This window comes from Lutjanus erythropterus, chromosome 10, assembly GCF_056507025.1.
Source record: "Lutjanus erythropterus isolate fLutEry1 chromosome 10, fLutEry1.hap2, whole genome shotgun sequence".
Classification (NCBI taxonomy): domain Eukaryota; kingdom Metazoa; phylum Chordata; class Actinopteri; order Lutjaniformes; family Lutjanidae; genus Lutjanus; species Lutjanus erythropterus.
The window spans coordinates 34,628,150-34,648,686 of NC_139326.1; the positions used below are offsets into that span (position 1 = coordinate 34,628,150).

The following is a 20,537-nucleotide window of genomic DNA, read 5'->3' on the forward strand; positions in this document are numbered from 1 at the left end:
AAGGTAACTAGTAACTAAAGCTGTCAGACAAATGTAAAAGGTATGATACAAATACCTTGAATTTGTACCTAAGTACAGTATTTGTGTAAATGTACTCAGCTGCAGTCTACCACTGCTGAATTCCACCACTCAGTTCAACTGAAATTTAAATGCAAGCATCTACTGAAGAAATAAAGACGTCCCTTACAATATACTGATGAACATTTGCTACAAAAAAAGTATCAACAAAAGTGAAATATTAGATGGCAGAATATTTGGATGTTATAGCATTCCTGGTTCAGCACCTACCTTGATATGTTGAGAATCCTGCAGACCAAACACAAGACTAATTCTGAAGTGTTTCAATGCTGACTAAAGCAGAACAATAGATGCTCATATCTTCTTAGTCTAGTATTGGACATCTTTTATAAGGCTGTTGACATGTGTGGGTACAATAAACCAGTAATTCATCATCCGGTTCATGTCGGTACCATTATCCACTTCAGCACTCGGTAAATCATTTAACACCCCAGACACAGTAAAATTAGAGAGTGCTAAAAATTCTTAAAGATAAAAGGAGAATAAGTACACCAGACATGCCTATTTATTTGCAAAGTAAACATGTGTTTTGTGGTTTGGGTGTAAAACAATGGCAAGAATCCGGTTTGGACTTTAAATACATGTCTGATCATGCATACTTATTACACTGACTGCAACAAAAGACATTATTTGTAGGGGAATTTTTTTTTTTTTTTTTTTTTTTTCTTTGCTACCCAAGTTTGCTATACCATTTATCCACAGACACAAACACTGACTTCCACTAAAACAACATAATCTCCACAAATCACACTAGTTAAATGCCCCCAAAATCTGCATTTATTCTCATCATTTACGATGACAGCGACAGTCAATTAAAAACCCATTTCTTCACCAAATTTACAGGTCAGTAACACAAGCATCAAAGCAGTAAACTCAGGTGGTTTTAATTAGAGTGACCGATTAGACCTCTGCGTCAGTCCATGTGCTAATAAGAATGATAAATGAGTCATTTGTCCCGCCCTAAAAGGTGCAGCACAGTTGATAAGAGGGTGAGAGAGATGTCAATCATGCACGGTCTATAAACACCCACAGTTCAGTCAAAATAATTAACATCACCTTTAAGTAACTGACCCTTTTTTAAGCAGCCATTTTGATATGAAATATACCAATCTTACTAAATGAAATAACTAGTGTGTAAGATTTACAGGGCTCTATTGGCAGAATATGGCACAAATGGAAAATAATATTCATTAGTATGTTTTCATCAATGTATAATCACCTGAAAATAAGAATTGAATTTTTGTTACTTTAGAATGAGCCCTTTATGTCTACAGAGGGTGTGGATCTTCTTTTCCATGACTGTTGTCATGTTGCAATGCCATGTTTCTACAGTAGCCCAGAACAGACAAACCAAGCACTGGCTCCAGTTACAGCCTTTCAAATTTTGCACAACTTTTGCAGCCACAGAAAGTTCTCCAACTCCTTGGAAGGAGAAAGCGACATGAGGTGTTCCTAATCTGTTTGCAGGCTACTTAATCTTACAGACTGGTCCTTTAAGGTTCCCTTCAAATTCAGGTAAAACAGAGTCAGGGTGTTGCCATTTTTCATGCAGGCTCCCCCAGAAAGGCTCTTATAATGGGACTTTAATTAGTATCACTGGTAACACTATTATTTCATATCAGTATGACCGCTGTGAAAAGAGTCAGTAATATCACAATATAGAAATACTGTTACATGGAAAAGCCCTGCTTTAAAACATAGTCAATTAGCTACCAGAAAATATACTCAGAAGTATAAAAACTATGCAAAAAAAAGTACTCACTGACTTTATCAGCATGAGCAACCATTGGTTCAAGGTGGAGCTTGTTTTATTGCTGATCACATGTTTTGGATGTAAAATGTTTGTCTGCAAAGTGACCATCGAATAAATGCAACTAGCATGGTACAACATACAGCCGATAGTTCTGCAGGTATTTGATCAAAAGCCATTTTAAAAAAAGAAAGTCTAAATTGATTTGACAACATAGAAGAAAATTTAAGTTATGAACAATTTCAATTCAAATGTCAATGACCAAAGTGTTTGGCTCAGACTGAAATATCCCAACCACTGAATGGATTGCTATGAAATCTGGTGCAAAGCGGTGGACCAACTAACTGATACTGCCATGCTGCGAGCATGGCTAAATAGATGTGTGCAAAGGATCAACTGTGTGATATAACAGCTCTTTTGTCAAGCTATTTTTTAGTAAAATTTTTGAAGTAAAATGTCATCCATTCTCTGGTTCCAGTTGCTCAAATATGAGGATTTTCCACATTGTTTCACTCCAAACTCAATATTTCTGTTTTCAAGTGTTGGTCACAAAACAAGACATTGATTGAAGAAGTCACGCTAGGCTCTGGAAAACTGGAATGTGCATTTTGAACCCCTGTTTGACAGACAAAATGATTAATCAAGAAAGTAGTCAGCAGATTAAGCAACAGTAAAAATTATTTAGTTTCAGCTTTAAGGGCCCTCCATACCAAGAATGATACTTGAACTATAAAACTATTTTAAAAATCATTCTTACTGAAGTGGTTAGCAGAGTCCAGAATGCAACTTTATAGTTGGCGTGAACTCCCTCCACTTGAGTTAAAATGATTTACCATCTTTTTATAGTCACTGTATTTAGTGTGGAGGCCCCTTTAGTCTTCAAGACACAAAGTACCTTGTGGGGAACATTTGGTCTCAAGGAAAAAAAAAAAGAAGCTGCAGCTGCAGTGGTCTTCCAATCCTTCAGATCAGAGAATACACATAACAGTGGCATGTTCTGCACTTGAGGTCTCCCTTCCCCAGAGAGTTGGTAGTGTCTCTTTTGCTTCCTACAATACCACATCCTTGTCCTTTGTCACCCTCGCTGCTGAACCTCTTGGCGAATTGAGAATGATTTACAGAGGAGAGTCCACCTGGGGCGTCACTGACCTCTGTCTGATGTTAGCCATCGACTTCCTGGCACTACCAACCATCAACCCATGAATGAAAATGCTCTTTTCAAACACCGAATAATGTTCAAGTCAGTTATATAACACTATACATTTAGTCCATGTCAAATATTCAGCATTGGTGGTCTAACCGACACTAAACAATGCTTAAATAACTTCACAGGAAACAGTGGAAAATGCAAATTGTTTATTTAAAACACTGCTTGCCCATGAATCAGCCTCAGTCCACAGAAGATACCGCTTCCTGCGAAGGAACAAACTGTTAGCCCACAAGCATAGTAAGATAAATTGAGAACATGCTAGTTTAAGGTTTTTTTTTGGGAAGTCCACCTCTGGTTTGTCTGTCTCTGCTGGAGAACTTCGTGTACTTCGGGTGGACTCCGCTTTGTTCTCCAGGTCAGTCATATTTGTTTCCTTCACTGCTGCTGTACTAGCTCTCCTGCAGGAAGGAAACACAAAACTGTAATCCTGTGCTACCTCTGGATAGTCAACTGTTGCAATATGTGGTAAAAATTTAACAGTGTCTGCACGTATAAAACAGAGATACTGACCGTTTTTTCACATCAATATTCCTTATCTTGATACCATGTAGTTTAGGAAAAGGGACATTTGCTGCCATCTCTGCATCTTTTAGTGTGTTTTTTTAAACCACAATAGCAGTGTAGCTCTGGGATGGCAATGTCCATCAGGCCACTTTTGTCAAGACTAAGCATCTATTAACTATTGGTTGGCCTGCTACATAATTTTGTACAGATATTCAAGGGCCCCAGACAATGAACCTTAAGAGTCTGGGGATCCCCAACTCTTCCTGTTGTGCCACCGTAAGTAGAGCTGAACGATTTTAAAAAAAATATCCAGTTACGATTATTTTGACCAATGCTGCAATTGCGATATGATTTGCAATAGAGGCAATGATAATTTACATCACTTTTTTGATTGAAAAATGTTAAAATGACTGGTTGATTTTTTGCAGGAATCTGTACCAAATGAACAGTTTTTTTTAAGTCTGTAGAATTTGATTTGTAGAACAGGACATCTCTGCCTCATGAGTTTTGACAAAACCTTTGCTTTTTATATTGCACCTCCGCAATTTGAAAATTGCAGAAATCCATATTGCATTATTAGTAAAATTAAATTGTGCAGCCCTAATCATAAAGTTCAAACTTTGGGTTTTTAGCAAATGCTTTGACAACTACTGGATGAACTGCCATCCAGCTTGATTCGGACATCTTGGCTCAGACATTCCTGGTCCAATCAGGAGAAGATCTGGTGGTTCTCAACTAACTATTAATTTGCACCATCATCAAATCATTTTTGTATTTTTGTATACTTTGGTTTATGACCAAATGGTTGCAAGGATAAAGTCATTCCCTCAGGCAGTGAGCAACTTATGGGATGAGGGGGATCCCATCCCCCTTATAAGTAAAATTACCAAAATTCCTAACCAAGATGCAGACATACCCGACAAATATTACACGCTAAACATGCTAGCATTGTCAGTGTGCAATGTGCACATGTTAACATTTAGCTCACTTCACCACTTCTGCCAAAGCACAGCCACTACAATGGGAGACTGTAGAACAACTGAACTTATACTTAATTTTAACTACACATTTATATATGTATCATGGCTGACTTGTATATCCTGTGTCCACTTGGAGCGATGGTTGTATACACAAATGCATGGTTAAACAGTAACAAGTATTTCTCTGGCCTAAACACATTCCCAGGCTTTCTTAGCCTGGAGCTAACAGCTCCTATAGTCCCAGGCTATGGCAGCGGTTAGCTCCAAGCTAAGAAAACTTGCACAATCCTAACACATTCCAGATAGCGCTAAGCCAAACTTTAGCCTGGGGCGTGCTGTAACTAGAGTTTGCAGGGTTATTGATGAAAACTGACTAAACAGAGGGCTGTTACAGAGTAGTAGTGTGTCATTCCAGAATGTAACAGCTGTGTTCAGATATTTAAATGTGAATCATATAGCCCTGAGATTTTTTAACCCTGGGTTAATAATATGCATGTGAAAACAGGTTATCCCAAGAATATGCATCATGAAAAGCCCTTCAAAATCTTGATTAAAAGTTGATATCTTGTAAGGAATGTATGGCTACACACTGTATGTATGTTTAATGTTGTGAGAGGAAAGTTTCTTCTTCTTTAGTAATCAAACAAACCTTGTGTTGGCACTCTTCCTCCTCTTTGCCACTACTGCCACAACAGCAATGACCACCACTCCTGCACAGAGCCCCGCAGCGCCATAGACGAGGGGACCCTGCATGGTCTTTAGGAGGCTGTGTTGACAGGAATTGCCGCTGTAGCCCAGTGAACACACACATGCAGTGTCTCCACTGGTCTCCACACAGCGTCCATTGCCACTGCAGCGTGTTTGGCTGCACTGCTGGGCGTCCAGGTTCCTGAGCTGACCACTTACATTCAGGGTGGTGTTCAGGGCAGGGACTTCAGAGAAAGCAGGGAGAGGAGGGGGTAGAGGAGAAGAACTGTGGACCTGGGTGGGAGAAGGGGCCTTGGCTCCTGACCACTCCTTCAGATTGACACCTATGAAAAAATGATAGTGTCATCAAAAAAAACCCCTCTTAGTTGTTTGTGTATCATGACATTTTCCTGATCTCAGATGGTATAAAGGCTCACAGTTCTCATCAGAGTGGTCAGAGCAGTCAACGTGCCCGTTACAGAACTTCTCAACAGGTTGGCATGAGAGTTGATCTAGACAGGGCCTGCTGCCAACTGGGCACTGTTGCTCTGGGCTGCAGTCGGTGCCATTCACAAGGACGTGATCATGGGCGCACTTGCATGTTCGACCTCCTGGGGTAGCAAGGCATAAGTGCTGGCATTTGCCGTTGTTTGCGGTACACTGGTTTAAACCTGCGAAAACCAGGATGGTAGACCGTCAGTCGGTTGGAGTTTGATGTTTAGGGTGATGATGGCACCTCACTATGCTCACACTTGGAAGACCTTCTAAACTGCCATCAGAACTGTTGGAGCATGGTTTTCGTGCTTACCATTCTGACTGGACTGGCTGAACGCCTTTAAGCTGACGACCTCTGTCCCAACCTCAAACCACAACTTGGTCTGCTGCTGCTCATCTCTGTACCACAGTCTGGTCTTGTCTGAAGGCAAATAGACAACACAAAGTTATGTGGCTACATTCAAAATCAAAGGGAACAATTTGAAATACATATTAAACTTAGGACTATATTAATCTCCTTTAGGAAAAACTCAAATTTCATTACACACAAGACCTATAGACAAGCATAAGTGGAAAGATGTAAGAGGGCTCTACTCATGCTTCAAGCAGTTAGGGGTTAAGTGCTTTGATGAAGGGCTCATTGGCTGCGCCCAGGAAGTGAAATAGCATCTCTTCAGCCACCAGTCCACACTCCTTAACATGATTTTGAGACAATTTGTCATGCAAGTGTGTCAATCCATTTAGCATGGACTAGGGCTGGGCAATATATTGATATTGTACTATGAGACTACATAGTCTTAAATTTTGAACATCATATCACGATAAAGCAAAAGTATTGTCTTTTCCTGGGTTTAAAGGCTCAGTTGCAGTAACATGATAATTTTCTGAACTCGAATATTCTGAACAGAAAATCTAGTCACTAGTCTCATGTTGATCACAGTTGCAATTAAAGGTTTGGGTGAACTGCAGAAGATTTTCAAAAACAGGCTGTGACATTACTAAGTCTGGAAATGGCTGCCATAGACATTCAGGAATTGAGCAATACTCAGTAAGTAAACTAAAGGGGTGGCAGCTTTATCCAAGCTTTGTCTGGGGACAGGCCAACAGTCTCAGACTTCTGATTTACTATGAGGCATTACCACTGACAGTCATCCAGAGCAGTGTGTCATCACTCAGAGTCACAGCAGCCAGACCGTTACCAGCCTTCACCTCTCTGTATCCAGATCCATCGAGCTGTACAGAGCCTATTGTTCCAAAACCTGGGAAAGAATTAAAAAAAAAAAAAAAAAGCTTCATTCCACAGCATTTTTGACTTTCAATGCATGACAATGCACACAAAATGTCCCAAACTGCACCAAACAAAACTTCTCACCAGTGTCAGCCCAGTAAATTGTGTCTCCATTACTGGAGAAGGCCAGAGATGCCGGCTCAACTGCGTCCTTCCACATCACCCTCCGCCCAGCACCGTCCATGTTGGCACACTCTACAGTAGCTGTACTACCTGCAACTTGCAGGCCCAGGTTAGTGAAACACACTATTCCACTGGGGGGGTGGAGGGCGATGGATTCCACTCTCCCGATACCATCCTTTATGAGAACAGCGGTGTGCGCAGCAGTGATGGAGGTGACCTGCACGTGCGGTTGTTTGATGCTGCTCCAGTAGACGTTCACTGTTACCCAGTCCACCGCCATGGCGGTGATGGTGTCACCCAGGAGTTTTAGGAGCTGGCCCTCAGAGGACAACTTTGAGCCCTTCAGCTTGAAAGAGCTGAGCGAAGTTGTGCCATCGTCTGTCAAGAACAGGATGTGGTCACGTAGGCTGTAGTCCATGATGGCTGCCTCGTTGACGCTGGGCACCTGCAGGGCCACATGTTCAGGCCAGCCCTTCAGCTCTACTGCTGTGTGTCGGGACTGCAAGTAGATCTACAAAGAATACTGGGATCAATTATAAATCTAAGGAATGTGTAAGTTACCTATACAATGTGTATATTTTCATGCATGATAAACTGCTAATGGCTGCCAGAAGTAGAGCCGATGTCATGTTGTGTCACAAATGGTGGGTGGTGTTGATAACCAACCATTTAGAGCTGTGTTTTCCAAACTTAGGGTCAGGACCCAAGTTGGGTCACAAATGCATTTGTAATTGGGAGAGTGAAACACATGAAAATGCCATTTTATGAATTCATTTTCCTAAATAAAAGAGTTCTTTTTGCCAGAAAACAGACTCTAGTCTTTTTCTCCATATGAACTTGGCTGAGATATCATTATGACTATCATAGCATAATGTTGAAACAAAAATACAAGACCTTATAAACACTGGCTTTACCAAAGCCATGAAAATGCGGAGAACAAGCCTCTGTCAAGTTTTAAACTCTAATTACTTACGTCTGACGTCTCCTAACAAAGCATTCTCAGTCAAAAGAATTTTTCCAGTGCAAAGAAGAGACTTTCAAGAGACAGTGTTCTGACAGTGGAAACGACAGCCATGTGTTTATGTAGAATTTGTTCCGTGTATTTGCTAGTGAGGTAGCTATCATTACTAGAGTTATCTTCAGAGCTGTGATTGACATTCCAACATTCTGTCCATAACGAAGAAAGTTTGGGTCCCTGGGAAACACCCTTTGCTCTTAGGCTGAAAAAGTTTAGGAACCCCTGATTTAGAGGATCAGATGAAATTATGAGGTCCTTTGGACTTCCATGTTACTGCATCTTAGGCTTAAAAAACTGTTAGAAATGTTATTCCAAAATGTTTAACATGTAGCTTAGCATAATGACTGGAAGGGCAAACAGCTAGCCTAGCTCTGTTCAAAGAAAAAAAAGTAAGTCTAAAGCTCAGTAATTGAAGTTCTGTTTTTGTTTTTTTTTGTTTTGTTTTTTTTAAATGGGTACAAAAATAATTTGCCATTTGTACCAGGGGTTAATCACCATTTCTTTGCCAGTACCAGTAACAGAAAACCATTCCCTGTCCAAGAAATAGTTTGGCATATAACCCTCCCTTTGACTAGAAACATGTTGGCTAACTGGAAAGGCTCTGCTACACTAAATGGAACGGAACCTTAATTATTATCATGGTAACACCTGTATTTACCCCTTTATTTCACATCAATACGGCTGCAGTGAAAAATGTCTTTTCTTTTGAAGATTTATAGTAAAACCTGTGTGACTGTGGAGGGAGACAGCATCAGCAGGAACGCTGAGTTGACCAGGCTGGTGCAGGTCAGGCCGTCGTCAGCTAGTGAAAGACCAGACGGACACTTGCACACAGCATTGGGTCCCGGGGCCAACACACACATGTGGGAACAGGCCATCCTCTCACAGGGTCTCTCAGTGGCCATCTGGAGCAGTGGATGGACAATCTGCAAACAGAAACAGAGAGCAGGTTTTATTAATGCTTTTACACCTTACAATCTATGCTGATCCAAAACTGAAACCATGAATACACCAAGTGCTAGATGTAGATTTTTAGCATTTCCCAAACTGTGCCAAAATAGGTCAATATCTTCACAAGTGGAAAGCTTCAAAGCTACAATGTCATTGCTGTGTGTGGGCAGTTCAGCAAGCTGTTGTGAACACTCCACACATGTGAAGTGATCCCAGTTTAGTTACAGTGTCTTATACAATATTAGCTCCACTTCCACACATGCCTGAATGTCCCTAATTCTATTTTACTCACCTTCACACCGAACGGTTGTCTCAGTCTTTTCAAGAGAACTTGGCGGTTTTTACCAGAGATTTTATTAGCCACCAGCACCACTCGCTTCCCTGAGTCAGACCAGTAGAGCATGCCATTGAACACTGCCAGGGAGAATGGGTTGATGGTGTCTTTCATCTGCAGAATCTGAACATGGCATTTAGACATGGTACATTATTTAGGCGTGTATTGCCTTTGCCCATGTGTATTACTTCGGTTTGTTAAAGTGTCTTTTTTTAACATGAAATTTCAGCCAAGTATGTTATGGCCACTACAGGAAAAAAGTGCCACTTGTGGGGTACATACAGGCCCCATTTACACCTGGTATTAACGAGAGTCTTGGGTGATCCACAAGTGGACTGTTCTGAGGACAGGTGTGAATGCAGCCAAGACTCACTGAGATTCAATTACTCTTCTCCAGTATAATAGGACTAAATGGTTTGTGGCCAGGCAAAAAAGTACTTTTGAAAAATTTTAAAACCGTCTCCTTCCAGAATTCATGACCCAGTTACTCTACTTTCTTTCTGCAGAATCTAGAATCAGTAGTAGAATCTACTGGACCCACTTTCTGTAGATTATCTTAAAGGAACTGGGTCATGACACACAACCACTAGTTTTTAATTTTTTAAATATATTTTTTGTTGCTTTTAGTGCCACAAGCAGAGTAGCATTTAGACCCATTATATTAAGAGAGAAGGCAGACATCTCTACAGCAGATATCTCCAGAATTCTGCAAGTCACACCACAAAAATCTAGATGGATAAACAGTGCTACAGGCTGGGTGAACAAATGTGCATTTGATTTTGGGGTGGACTGTCATTTAAAAACCATTTAACATAACATCCGGCTTCCAAAAAGCTTTACCTGAATGTCATTGCCGTCCAGTGTTGCAGATCCAATCGCTCTCAGCCTTACATCTGTCCAGTAGACTCTGTCAGAGATGGCGTCGACAGCCACACCGCCCGGCCAGCCCAGACTGGAGTTCACCACTGCCGTCCTCTCTGACCCGTCCATCCCAGCACGCTCTATCTTCACTACATTACCAATCTCTGACCAGAACATGAGCCTGGTGGGAAAATTCAAAATCCATCTCTATTGTTTTGGTGCCTATAGTGATATCGTGCCTTCTCTCAAATATACTGGAACTAAATTGGGGCGCAAAGAATGAAAAAATACATTTGAAAAAAAAAAATTTTGTGACACTTTGAGCACCACAAGCCGAGTGCCATTTCGTTCCATTATATTTGAGAGAAGGCAGACATCTCTATGGCAATATCTAAACTCAGCAACTCACACCAAAACTATCTAGATGGATGATAGCACTATAAGAACAAATATGCATTTTTGATTTTGGGGCGATCTGTCCCTTTAAAGTTTTTTAGGATGCTTTGAAAAGAGTGAAATAAAGAACTTAAGCTGACCCTTTCTGTGGCAGCAGTGCCAGAGAGCGAGGCTGGTCCAGGTCTTCATCCAAGATGACGCTGTGGTCCAGTGACTTCACAGTGGTCGGGGCCAGTCTGATGGCAACAATCTGACTGTTCTCTCCATCTATCCAGTAAAGGTTCCTCCCGAGCCAGTCCACAGCTACAGAATCAGCCCGGACACCTGTGGAAACAAACCGTTTCACATGAGCCATGCATGACAGGGAATACCTCCTCTGAAACAATAGTTCATTTGTTCTTTAAAATTGGGACAAATCATACCCCACTAAAAAAACAAAACAAACCAAACAAAACCTTTAAAAATCACAACTAATAGTTTAATTCAATTTTTTGGGGTAAAAATTTAATACTACTTTTTTTTTTTACTTCTTTATCCAAATGTTTTGGTCCAATTTGTTTCTAATTTGTAATCTTGCTATGCCAAAAAACCCTTGTATCCACCCTTAATGATCTTTGTTTTAAAAAATAGTTTGTTTTTTTTAAAGAAAATGTTGGTCCTTTAAAGTTGGGTCCTCAGTTTCTGTCAGTTCAGTCAGATTTTTACAAAAACAGGATTTAATCAGGCATAGTAAGGGTTAGCTATACTTTAAAGGACCCCTGTCTCACTTCCTGGTTCAAAAAAGTCAGGACTACTGCTCAAGCTCTGGTAAACTTTCTATTTTTTTGGAAAAAATTAAATAATATTGCTATCAGATGTGTCTCAACCATAACAGGTCAACTCTGTAGCCCTTTTCAATCAAAGTTAAATACAAGTAATGGTTTAAAATGTGATTAGCATAAAGAGAAATTAATTTAAAAAAAAAAGATGGCTACTCACTACAACTCTGCTATGAAATTAAAAAGTTTAAGATGTTTCCACTCCATCAGATGGAATGCATGAAATGCATTTAATAAATGTAATCACTGGGAGGTTGGCCCGGTACAAGGTTTAATAGCTAAGAGTTTGATCTTTTAAAATACATTTTCCAGTATAACCAGTATAAATCAGAACACCCCCAGAATGCACTTTTGTCCAAATTCTCAACAATGACTAATAAATGTAAATGTCAGACACCTTCAATAGGCCAACTACATTTTTGTTGCTCCGACCTTTAATCAGTGTTCCTTCAGTCTTCTGATCCAGCGAGGACCACCGGATGCTCTCACTGTCAACGTCGCCCCAAAAGACCTTCTGCTCCCTCCAGTCGTAGTCCAGGGAGAGGATGGCTTTGTCAGCAGAGGAGGACAACACATCCAGGCTGCCACTGCGCAGGCCAAACAAGAAGAGGTCTGTTTGGACTGACGACAGCAGGAAGGGTTCACCTGAGGGATGAGAGAAGAAAAATCATAGTGGTGGTCAATTTGCTCATTCTAACTTAAGGTTTTCCAGGTGATTACTAATAGAAAAGACTTTATATAACATTTCTGCCATATTCTTGGGAATAAATCCCCGCAAATCTTACACACTGGACCTTTAAGTCACAAAATTTATGCCTCTTTGTTTCTGAAATGCTCCTCTGCACACTGTTCTATGGCCAACTAAAAGAGACTGTCTGCTAAAGGGCTTTACCGGTGATCTTGCAGTAGTGTCCACCCGCCTCCTTTATGTAGCCTGGGTGACAGTCACACTGGTATGAGCCTGGACTGTTGATGCACAGTTGACTGCACACACCTGGATTTGCACACTCATCAATATCCGCACAGGTCAGACCGTCCTCCTGGAGCCTGAAGCCTGCTGAACAGCCACAACGCTACACAGCAAGAACCAAGCAGCATTTAATTGACACACCTGGTGAGCCGTCATGATACCCAAAACACATGGACAGAAAAATGCTCATTTCCCCAGACTGGTCTCAGAAACTCCACATTATATAGCTACATACAGTTTAGTTTAACTTTCATTTGAAAGGCATCGATGTGCAGGACACACTTCGACTTCGTTTGTTAAACTTGAAGCACACACGAAGCTGGAGCTACAGGCTCCTCACCGTTCCCTGTGGCGTGCTGTAGCAGCTGTGTGAGCAGCGGCTGTTATCTGCCTCTGCACAGTTTATCCGGCAGCTGCCTCCCTCGTCCGAGCCGTCTGCACAGTTGGTGATGCCGTTGCACACCAGGGCTTGATCCAGGCACTCCTGGCTGCCACACTGGAACTGGTGAGGGAGGCATGTCACCACCCCACCTGGTACACACACAATTTATGTTTAACACAAGATTTTACAAGTATTCAGCTTACATTTTGAAATAAAGGAAAATCTGGTAGATCCTGGTGTTTTATTATCAGCAAAGGTTTACTTTTTTTCTGTTTCAAATGTAGCTGAATACATCAGTTTGCTAAAAGCTCACACCTCTTGATGGAACTGCAATAATGACCGTTTTGTATTCCAAAATTCAGAATGGATCCTGTTCTAAAAAGAAAAAGTCTCTTTATCTCTATGCTCCTCCCTATATCCATTTGGTTATTGCATATATATTTTACACCGTAACTGAGGTTGAATTTCAGTATGTGCTATTGTAGCAGGAAATAACATAAAAATCAATAAAAGCAGGCCTAAAATAGGAAGTTTAAGTGTAGCGTCCCTGATCTCCTTGAACCGCAAAAGCCTGGTACCTTTAGTTTTCAGGTCTGACTGAGCAATGGCTAGGAATGACCTACCAGAGGATCCAAGGCTGTACTTACGTTTTGGACAAAATCAAAGAAGACTTACAACTTTACTTGGACTTTAGCACAAATGACTGATGTTGAAATGGCATAACATTTCGGGCAGAGCACATTTTGACTTATTGAGGTCTTCAAACTCAAGTTTAGGACTTGGGACTTGCAAAGCAACGACCAGCTTTGAATACAGAACACCTACAACACTGCCAGATTACAAAACTCACTTATGATTACCTTTTGACTTTGATAGTACAGACAACTGGATTTGAACTAGAGATGTTGTACTTGACACAATGACACCCTCATTTCACTTAAAAATCAAGCATTGTTTCATTTAATTTCACTACTTCACCTCACTACATGTTATATACTGGATAAATACTCACATTCAGTCTCATCACTGCCGTCATCACAGTCCTTCGTGCCATCACACTTCCAGGCCGTAGGGATACACTTGGTCTTTGACTTGCAGGACCACTGGAACTCATCACAGTTCAGCTGAGTCACAGGACAATCCTAGAAGAGGAACCAGTTGATTATTTTACTGTCATCTGAGCTTGTTCTTTACTGTTTGTTTGCTTGTGCAAATGCTTTATGTAGTGGTCTAAAGCCAGGCTCTTTCATGGTCTAAACAGTCATTCACCCAGAAGTTCAAAGAGCCTGTTTAGGGCCTACATGACCCCCAGAGGTCCCCCACAGAGCAATATTATGTTCATTGACTGGCAAGCCAACCACTGTTTTAATAAATTCCAGCTGCCGGTCAGAGCTGGTATCATGTTCATGTACACCGTGAAGGACTTTAACTTTGAGTATAAGTGCAAATTAAGAATCAGACCTCTCTTGCACATTTGACGTGGTGGGACCAAATCAAATTCTGCTCAGACCCTTCCAAAGATCAGGGTCTTTTTTTGTTTTTTGTTTAGTCTACTTTTGCCCCAAAAACATTGTGGTGCTTCCTTCAACATCCACCTTCTCATCTGTGCCATCCTTGCAGTCCTGATCTCCATCACAGATCCACTCCTTCACCAGACATTCTTTGCTCTGGGGGCAGCGGTGTTTGGTGGTACAGGTTGGTGCGTTTTTGCAGCTTTCCTCGTCAGAGCGGTCCCAGCAGTCCAGGTGACCGTCGCAGCGCATCGTGGCTGACACACACTGACCACTGGTGCACTTAAACTCTGTGGCACTGCAGTCCTCGTCCTCTACAGGGAGAGAGGGAAGAAAGATCGCAAAAGGTGCTCTTCAAGCACAGCTGATTAACACACCAAGTAGATGTAAAGGGAAAATTCTGCACTTTTCACGTGGTCAACAGGTCATGCGCAGTGCAATTTGGTGCATGTAAGCACTGCTGGCATGGCTCCACAAGCAGGTGAACTAACATGAGATGTGACCCTAAGTTTAACTTCACAGGAAAAGGAGAATGTTTTCTTTGTACCAAGATTTCTCAACCGTTATTGGAGTACAGAGCGAAAAGGGGCGGGGGTTTTGGGTCAACTGAATACATTTACCATCAACCTTCACATGAAAAGAGAAGAATTTCCCCCTTAATTTCCTGGTCCAATAACAGCGTACCACAGTTTGCCTCATCACTGCCATCCCAGCAGTCCCTCTCCCCATCACAGAGGAAGCTGGCAGGGATGCAGCGGCTCTTGTCGTCACACTGGTGAGCGCAGCCCTCCACCTGCTTGGCACACTCCAGTTCATCTGAGCGGTCCTGACACTGAGACACGCCGTCACACACCTGGCTCTGCTCGATGCACTTCTTTCCATGAGCGCACTGGAACTGGTCTGCAGAGAACACATGGCATGATCAGGATGCTGGCAGGACTGGGGTTCGAACTGGGCTTCAACTTGTGCAGAGTGTTCCAGGCTTTAGAGGATGAAACTGCCCTCCATAAATAATCCTATGAACACACCCTAAATAGCTAGGCTAGTCCTCTGCACGGTATAGCAACTCCATTGTTGTATAAAAAAGCCCTTTCACCATTTAATCAGTAGCTGTAAGAACAATTTTAGATCAACAGTTGCTTTTTGATTAGTTAGAATTCCAAGCCACCATATCTATAATATAATTTCAACTAGTAGCAGTTCTAATTAAAGATATCTACAATTCATTTCTCACTTGTCAAAATGGTAATTCTTGATATCCTTTTTTTATACTTTTTATTTATTGACATTTCATCTAAGCACATATTTTGCTCACTGTGCTACAAGTTCGTATCATTGTGTAATATAAATCATATCATCACAAAGAATGCTGAGACAAACATCCTATACAGATTCAATCTCATTTTTTAAGTGAGATAAAGGAAGAAAGGGGGAAAAAATTAGAAAGAGAACAAAAGATAAAAACCTCAAACAGAAAAAACAATAGTAACAGTAAATGAATAAGTAATAATATAATAATGACAATGATAATCATAACAGCAAAATTACATAAATGTTATCACTGTCATTACCATCACCAACAATGATATTAACAACAGCATCAACGACAATAAGACAATAGGAGGACAGTAAAATATATAAATATAAATTAAAGATACTAATTAGAAAATAAATACAAGCCGATAGTGGCAAAGTCATAGAAAGGAGGGACTCTACAATGTGGTGTCATTTTTCTCCTTACTTAATGTTATGATCAAGTTTTATAGTACATGATCAGTACATACACCTTACTTGAGTTTGTTCTAGTTCACTTGGTTGCAATATTCAGTCGATTTTCTCCATCTACTCTCACCGATGGGTCCTTTGTGGGCAATTCTTGATAAACGATTATTTCTTCTTTAATGAAAATGACCTTTGTAGATATTTGTAACTTAATTACTAATTACTTAACTTTATACTGTTGACTTCTAATCAAGCTAAATTAGATAATACAAGTGATGAGTTTTAATTCCAAGTAGACATAACCATAATCTAATTTTGACTAGTTGCAGTTCCAGTAACGACATCTGACTAAATTTTTACTACTCAAATGTTAGTAATTGTTAACAATTAAGTTCTCACCAGTGGAAATGTCAATTCTGTAGATAAGTTTTGAACAGTCAAAATACAATAGTGTATTTTAAAATATTAGTGATGCAACTATATTTCAAATCGCAATAAAAAAAAGTCTCAATACCATTCCGGACTGACATCTACCATTATATAGTTAATTTATTTATATAAAAAGGACTGCTATTGACTGTAGCATTGTTTGGCAATACACAAAACATTTGTTGCCAAAGAAAACTCATGCCAATTTTTTTGCGCACATGCTTCCATCATGGCTGGCTACTTTTATTAAAAGTAAAGCACAAGCACTTTGAGTTAAGGAAAAAAATAATTTTACACAAACAAAAGCTATACACGGATTTATTATTGATAAATGGACATTTTTTAAGTCATCGTTTTCCTTTTTTTCAATATTGTGCTAAAAATACCATGGACTTTTTATCTTTTCTAGAATTTTTGATATAGTTCCATCCCTAGAAAATTTTAAATTATTGTATTGAAGCTATAACATGTCAAAATTGCATTACAGATCATAATATTAACTTTCCCATGAGTCAAAACTAAACCACTACTAGTTGGCCCTACTGATAAAGTGTTAAAAGGGCTCACCATGGCATAATGTCACTTCAGATCCATGTCTTCTGACTACAGTCAGGTCAATAGTTAAATTTACTAATTCTCACTTCATGTCAGTCCATAGTGTGAAGCCAAATTGCAGACCATCTCTGCACCAACAATGAAGCAACACCCTGCACAATGAATGGACATTTAAAAAAAAAAGAAAAAAAGAAAAAAGTATTTGATTTTGATGTGCTCAAACAAAAGACAATCATGATGCCCACTAGAGGTCAGTAGATTCACAATGTTAACCCATGTTCAGGAGGTCAGGCACAAACCAAGCATCAGATTACCCGTTTCACATGCCAATAAGCAGTCTTCCTCATCTGAGCCGTCTCTGCAGTCTGCTTCTCCGTCACACACGTGGTTGTAGAGGACACACTCCGCTTCGTCCTTGCAGGGTTTAGAGCCCAAAGGACACTTGATTGGGGTCGACGGGCCAACAGACACAGCGGGAGCAGAGGTTGGACTGGTTCCTTCATCTTTTTCATGTTCATCATCCTCTTGGTCCTCTGATGCAGATGATAAATAAAATTATGACTCAAGACTACATATTACGCAAGGGAGATCATCTCCTGCAAAGAGATCTATAAATCACTTCAACGTACCACAGTTGGCCTCGTCTGTGCCATCTAAACAGTCCCTCTCTCCATCACAGACGAACTTTGCAGGCAGGCAGCGACTCTTGTTGTCACAGTGGTGAACGCAGCCCTCGGTTTGCTTCGTACAGTGCAGCTCATCAGAACGGTCCTGACACTGAGGGACGTCATCACACACCTGCTCCTTGTCTATGCACTTCTTCCCATGAGCACACTGGAACTGATCTGTCAGGATATCATGAGACAAAGTTATGGTTTTGCTCTAAACAACGATTATTGCAGCTCATTGCAGTAATTTAAAATTACTGATGTTATGTTTGATTGGATGCCACATGAAATCTTGAAACAGTGACTTGATACATGTGAATACACTTATACTTGAACATAAATATACTTGAATATGTGATATACATTCAGTTGCTACTTTGTTAGTTATATAATGCAGTCCAACACAACAGTCTTGAAATAAATCCTGCCTTTGTTAAGGTTGTGATGGTCAGTTTGTTAACAAGAGGTGTTATTATTTAGCCAACCATCAATGATATAACTGGGTGGACAAAATAATAAAAACACTTGTCAGGATAATGCAATACAATTCAACAACGCCACAAACTTCAGCCAGCCAAAATGACGTCTCTAAAAACGGTTTCAACAAAAGTTTGGATTCTTTATGAAATTCAGGATTCAATATTTAGCAATGCATAAAAAAAGACATGATAATAATACCAATCTAATAAAAGCATCCCCACTCCACCCCTCCCCCACATGCAAGAGCAAACAAGTATGGGCTGACTAGTCAAAAAACAAAATTACATTAATATATGAACATATAAAGTTGAGCTTTGTGTACGTCACAATTCTTCAGCTTCCATATTTGCCACAAAAGTTAAAAATGGTTTGCAAAGAGGCACCATGCTGATCCCTTGATGAAACAGCTGATCTTCTCCAATTGTAAATAGTATGCAACATCTTTAATCCAGTGTCCACAATATTTGTTTGAGCTCTTCTCAGGTTCACATCCTGGAGTATTACTCAAAATATTCTCATTGACACATGGAGCAACACACTGTCCCAAAGTGTTTGAAAAAAAGTTAAGTTAAATATTAAACTCCAGAGGTTTTATACTTTCTGACATGACCAAACGGTATGCTGTAGTACAAAGTGGCTGTGAAATATTTATCGATCACATGAAGGATCAAGATTACAGTTAATCTAACTTTGGGCCATTGAGACAGTATAGGATTTAACTTTTTACAGGAGTAGGTTCTTATAGCTCTGGTGTTCCCTTTGTATCTATGATACTGACAGGCATGTGAACCACATTTTCTATAAAACTGTTTTCATGTGAGATTTCTAAGTTTCTCTGCAATTTCAACTTGATGAATCAAGTCATTCAGTCCATTTTATGACAGTTCTTCAGGACTTATCCATTGTGCACTGGAACAGTTTTATTAGCAATTCAGGAGTTTTTTTATTTTCTAGGTTATTAAAGAACATGAATTCACATCAGATTTCAATTCAACCATAGTAATTTGGAAATTGTTCATCTTTGTAACCAATGAAAAAAAAACATGCACTTCATTTATGCCAAATACAAATTCAATTAGTATTCCCCCAATCTCATTTCTGCCAGATTACTCTTCTCAGTTATAGGACATTTCTGTGAATGGCTGAAGTTCTGACTATGTGGCCCACACTGTTGTATTGTAATTAAAGTTGGATTTGACTTCACCGAGCATTATCTGCAGTGGTGGAATGGAAATGCATTTACTCAAGTACAGTTCGTGATTATTTCCATTCTAGGCTACTTTGTACTTCTATTCTGCTAGACTTCACTGATATGTTACACTTTGTACTCCACAACATTTCTGATACCTATACTTGATACTTTTCACATATATATAAAAATGATATTCTTATGATGCACTATGCAGTACAATACCACAAGTCTAACCCATAGCACACAAGGTATCTGAAATAAGCTCCACACTGACGTACTACAACATTAAAACACTCTATTTGTTAGTGATAAAAACAATATAATTTTCTTGAATAAAAAGACATTTTGAAGGGAGTCAGCCTTCATAATGAAGACATACTTTGTACTTTTACTTAGCATTTTGAAATTTTTATTTGTAATATTTCTGCTTTTACTTAAGCAAAACATCTGAGCACTTCTCCCACCACTGATTATCTGCAGACACAATCAGTACCTTCATTGCAAGCTGATTCACAGTCCTCCTCATCTGAACCATCGCTGCAGTCCGGCTCTCCATCACACACATGGTTGTAGAGGACACACTCTGAGCCATCCCTGCACGGTTTAGAGCCCAGGTTACACTTCAAAGGACTGCTTCCAGCTGAGACAACTGTTTGGATCAAACAAAATATCAATCACTGCTGCAAAATTAGCCAAATTATAGCTGATGGGGCATCCCTACCCATTCTGAGTCTGAACAGAGGAGCATCACCTTGAAGAAATTATAATGCGCAAAGTCTAATGGATATATTTTGTAGATAGTGTAAAAGCAGGACATTGGCTTACCTTGCAAGGGCCCTGACAACTGCAACAAAACTGCACAAAGAAAAAGAAACAAAACTCCACCCATCGCCACTGACAAAATAAAACGGACCAAATGGTGTCAAGTGCTTAAGTGTTGCATTTTATAAAGACACCAGGTGAAGCCAATACAGGCTAATTGAACACCTGACTGAGGGGAGGAGTTAATGCGGCTACTTCTTGAGCAATTGCACTTTTATTTTTATTTGTTTATTATATCATACATAGACGGAATAAAAACAGACTCACACTGGACCTTATCTAGTTAGCAAGAGTTTTTATTCTATTTTAACTA

General features: G+C 40.0%; 1 protein-coding gene across 1 annotated transcript; it reads right to left on the reverse strand.

The window, feature by feature from the left end:
- Window positions 1-3,129: 3,129 nt before the first annotated feature.
- lrp13a (low-density lipoprotein receptor related-protein 13 a) lies at window positions 3,130-20,356 on the reverse strand. Its single transcript, XM_084729134.1, has 20 exons — window positions 20,228-20,356; window positions 19,896-20,051; window positions 17,692-17,907; window positions 17,377-17,595; window positions 15,041-15,256; window positions 14,441-14,670; window positions 13,858-13,987; window positions 12,804-12,994; window positions 12,386-12,566; window positions 11,926-12,138; window positions 10,816-10,999; window positions 10,259-10,460; window positions 9,377-9,541; window positions 8,859-9,059; window positions 7,077-7,626; window positions 6,844-6,963; window positions 6,018-6,125; window positions 5,647-5,880; window positions 5,172-5,553; window positions 3,130-3,436 (listed from the first exon to the last, which is right to left on the reverse strand). Exons 1-20 carry the CDS (start codon window positions 20,289-20,291, stop codon window positions 3,145-3,147), a joined length of 4,254 nt encoding a protein of 1,417 aa, XP_084585260.1. The 5' UTR covers window positions 20,292-20,356; the 3' UTR covers window positions 3,130-3,144.
- Between the last annotated feature and the right edge of the window lie 181 nt (window positions 20,357-20,537).

Excerpts from the sequence above, each read along its gene's own strand:
- lrp13a (XM_084729134.1), bottom strand. The coding sequence starts at position 20,291 with ATGGGTGGAGTTTTGTTTCTTTTTCTTTGTGCAGTTTTGTTGCAGTTG. Across the intron at positions 13,988-14,440 it reads AGGATGGCACAGATGAGAAG|GATTGTCCTGTGACTCAGCT; the intron begins GTGGATGTTGAA and ends TTCCTCTTCTAG. Across the intron at positions 5,881-6,017 it reads CAGCCAGTCCAGTCAGAATG|GTTTAAACCAGTGTACCGCA; the intron begins GTAAGCACGAAA and ends TGGTTTTCGCAG.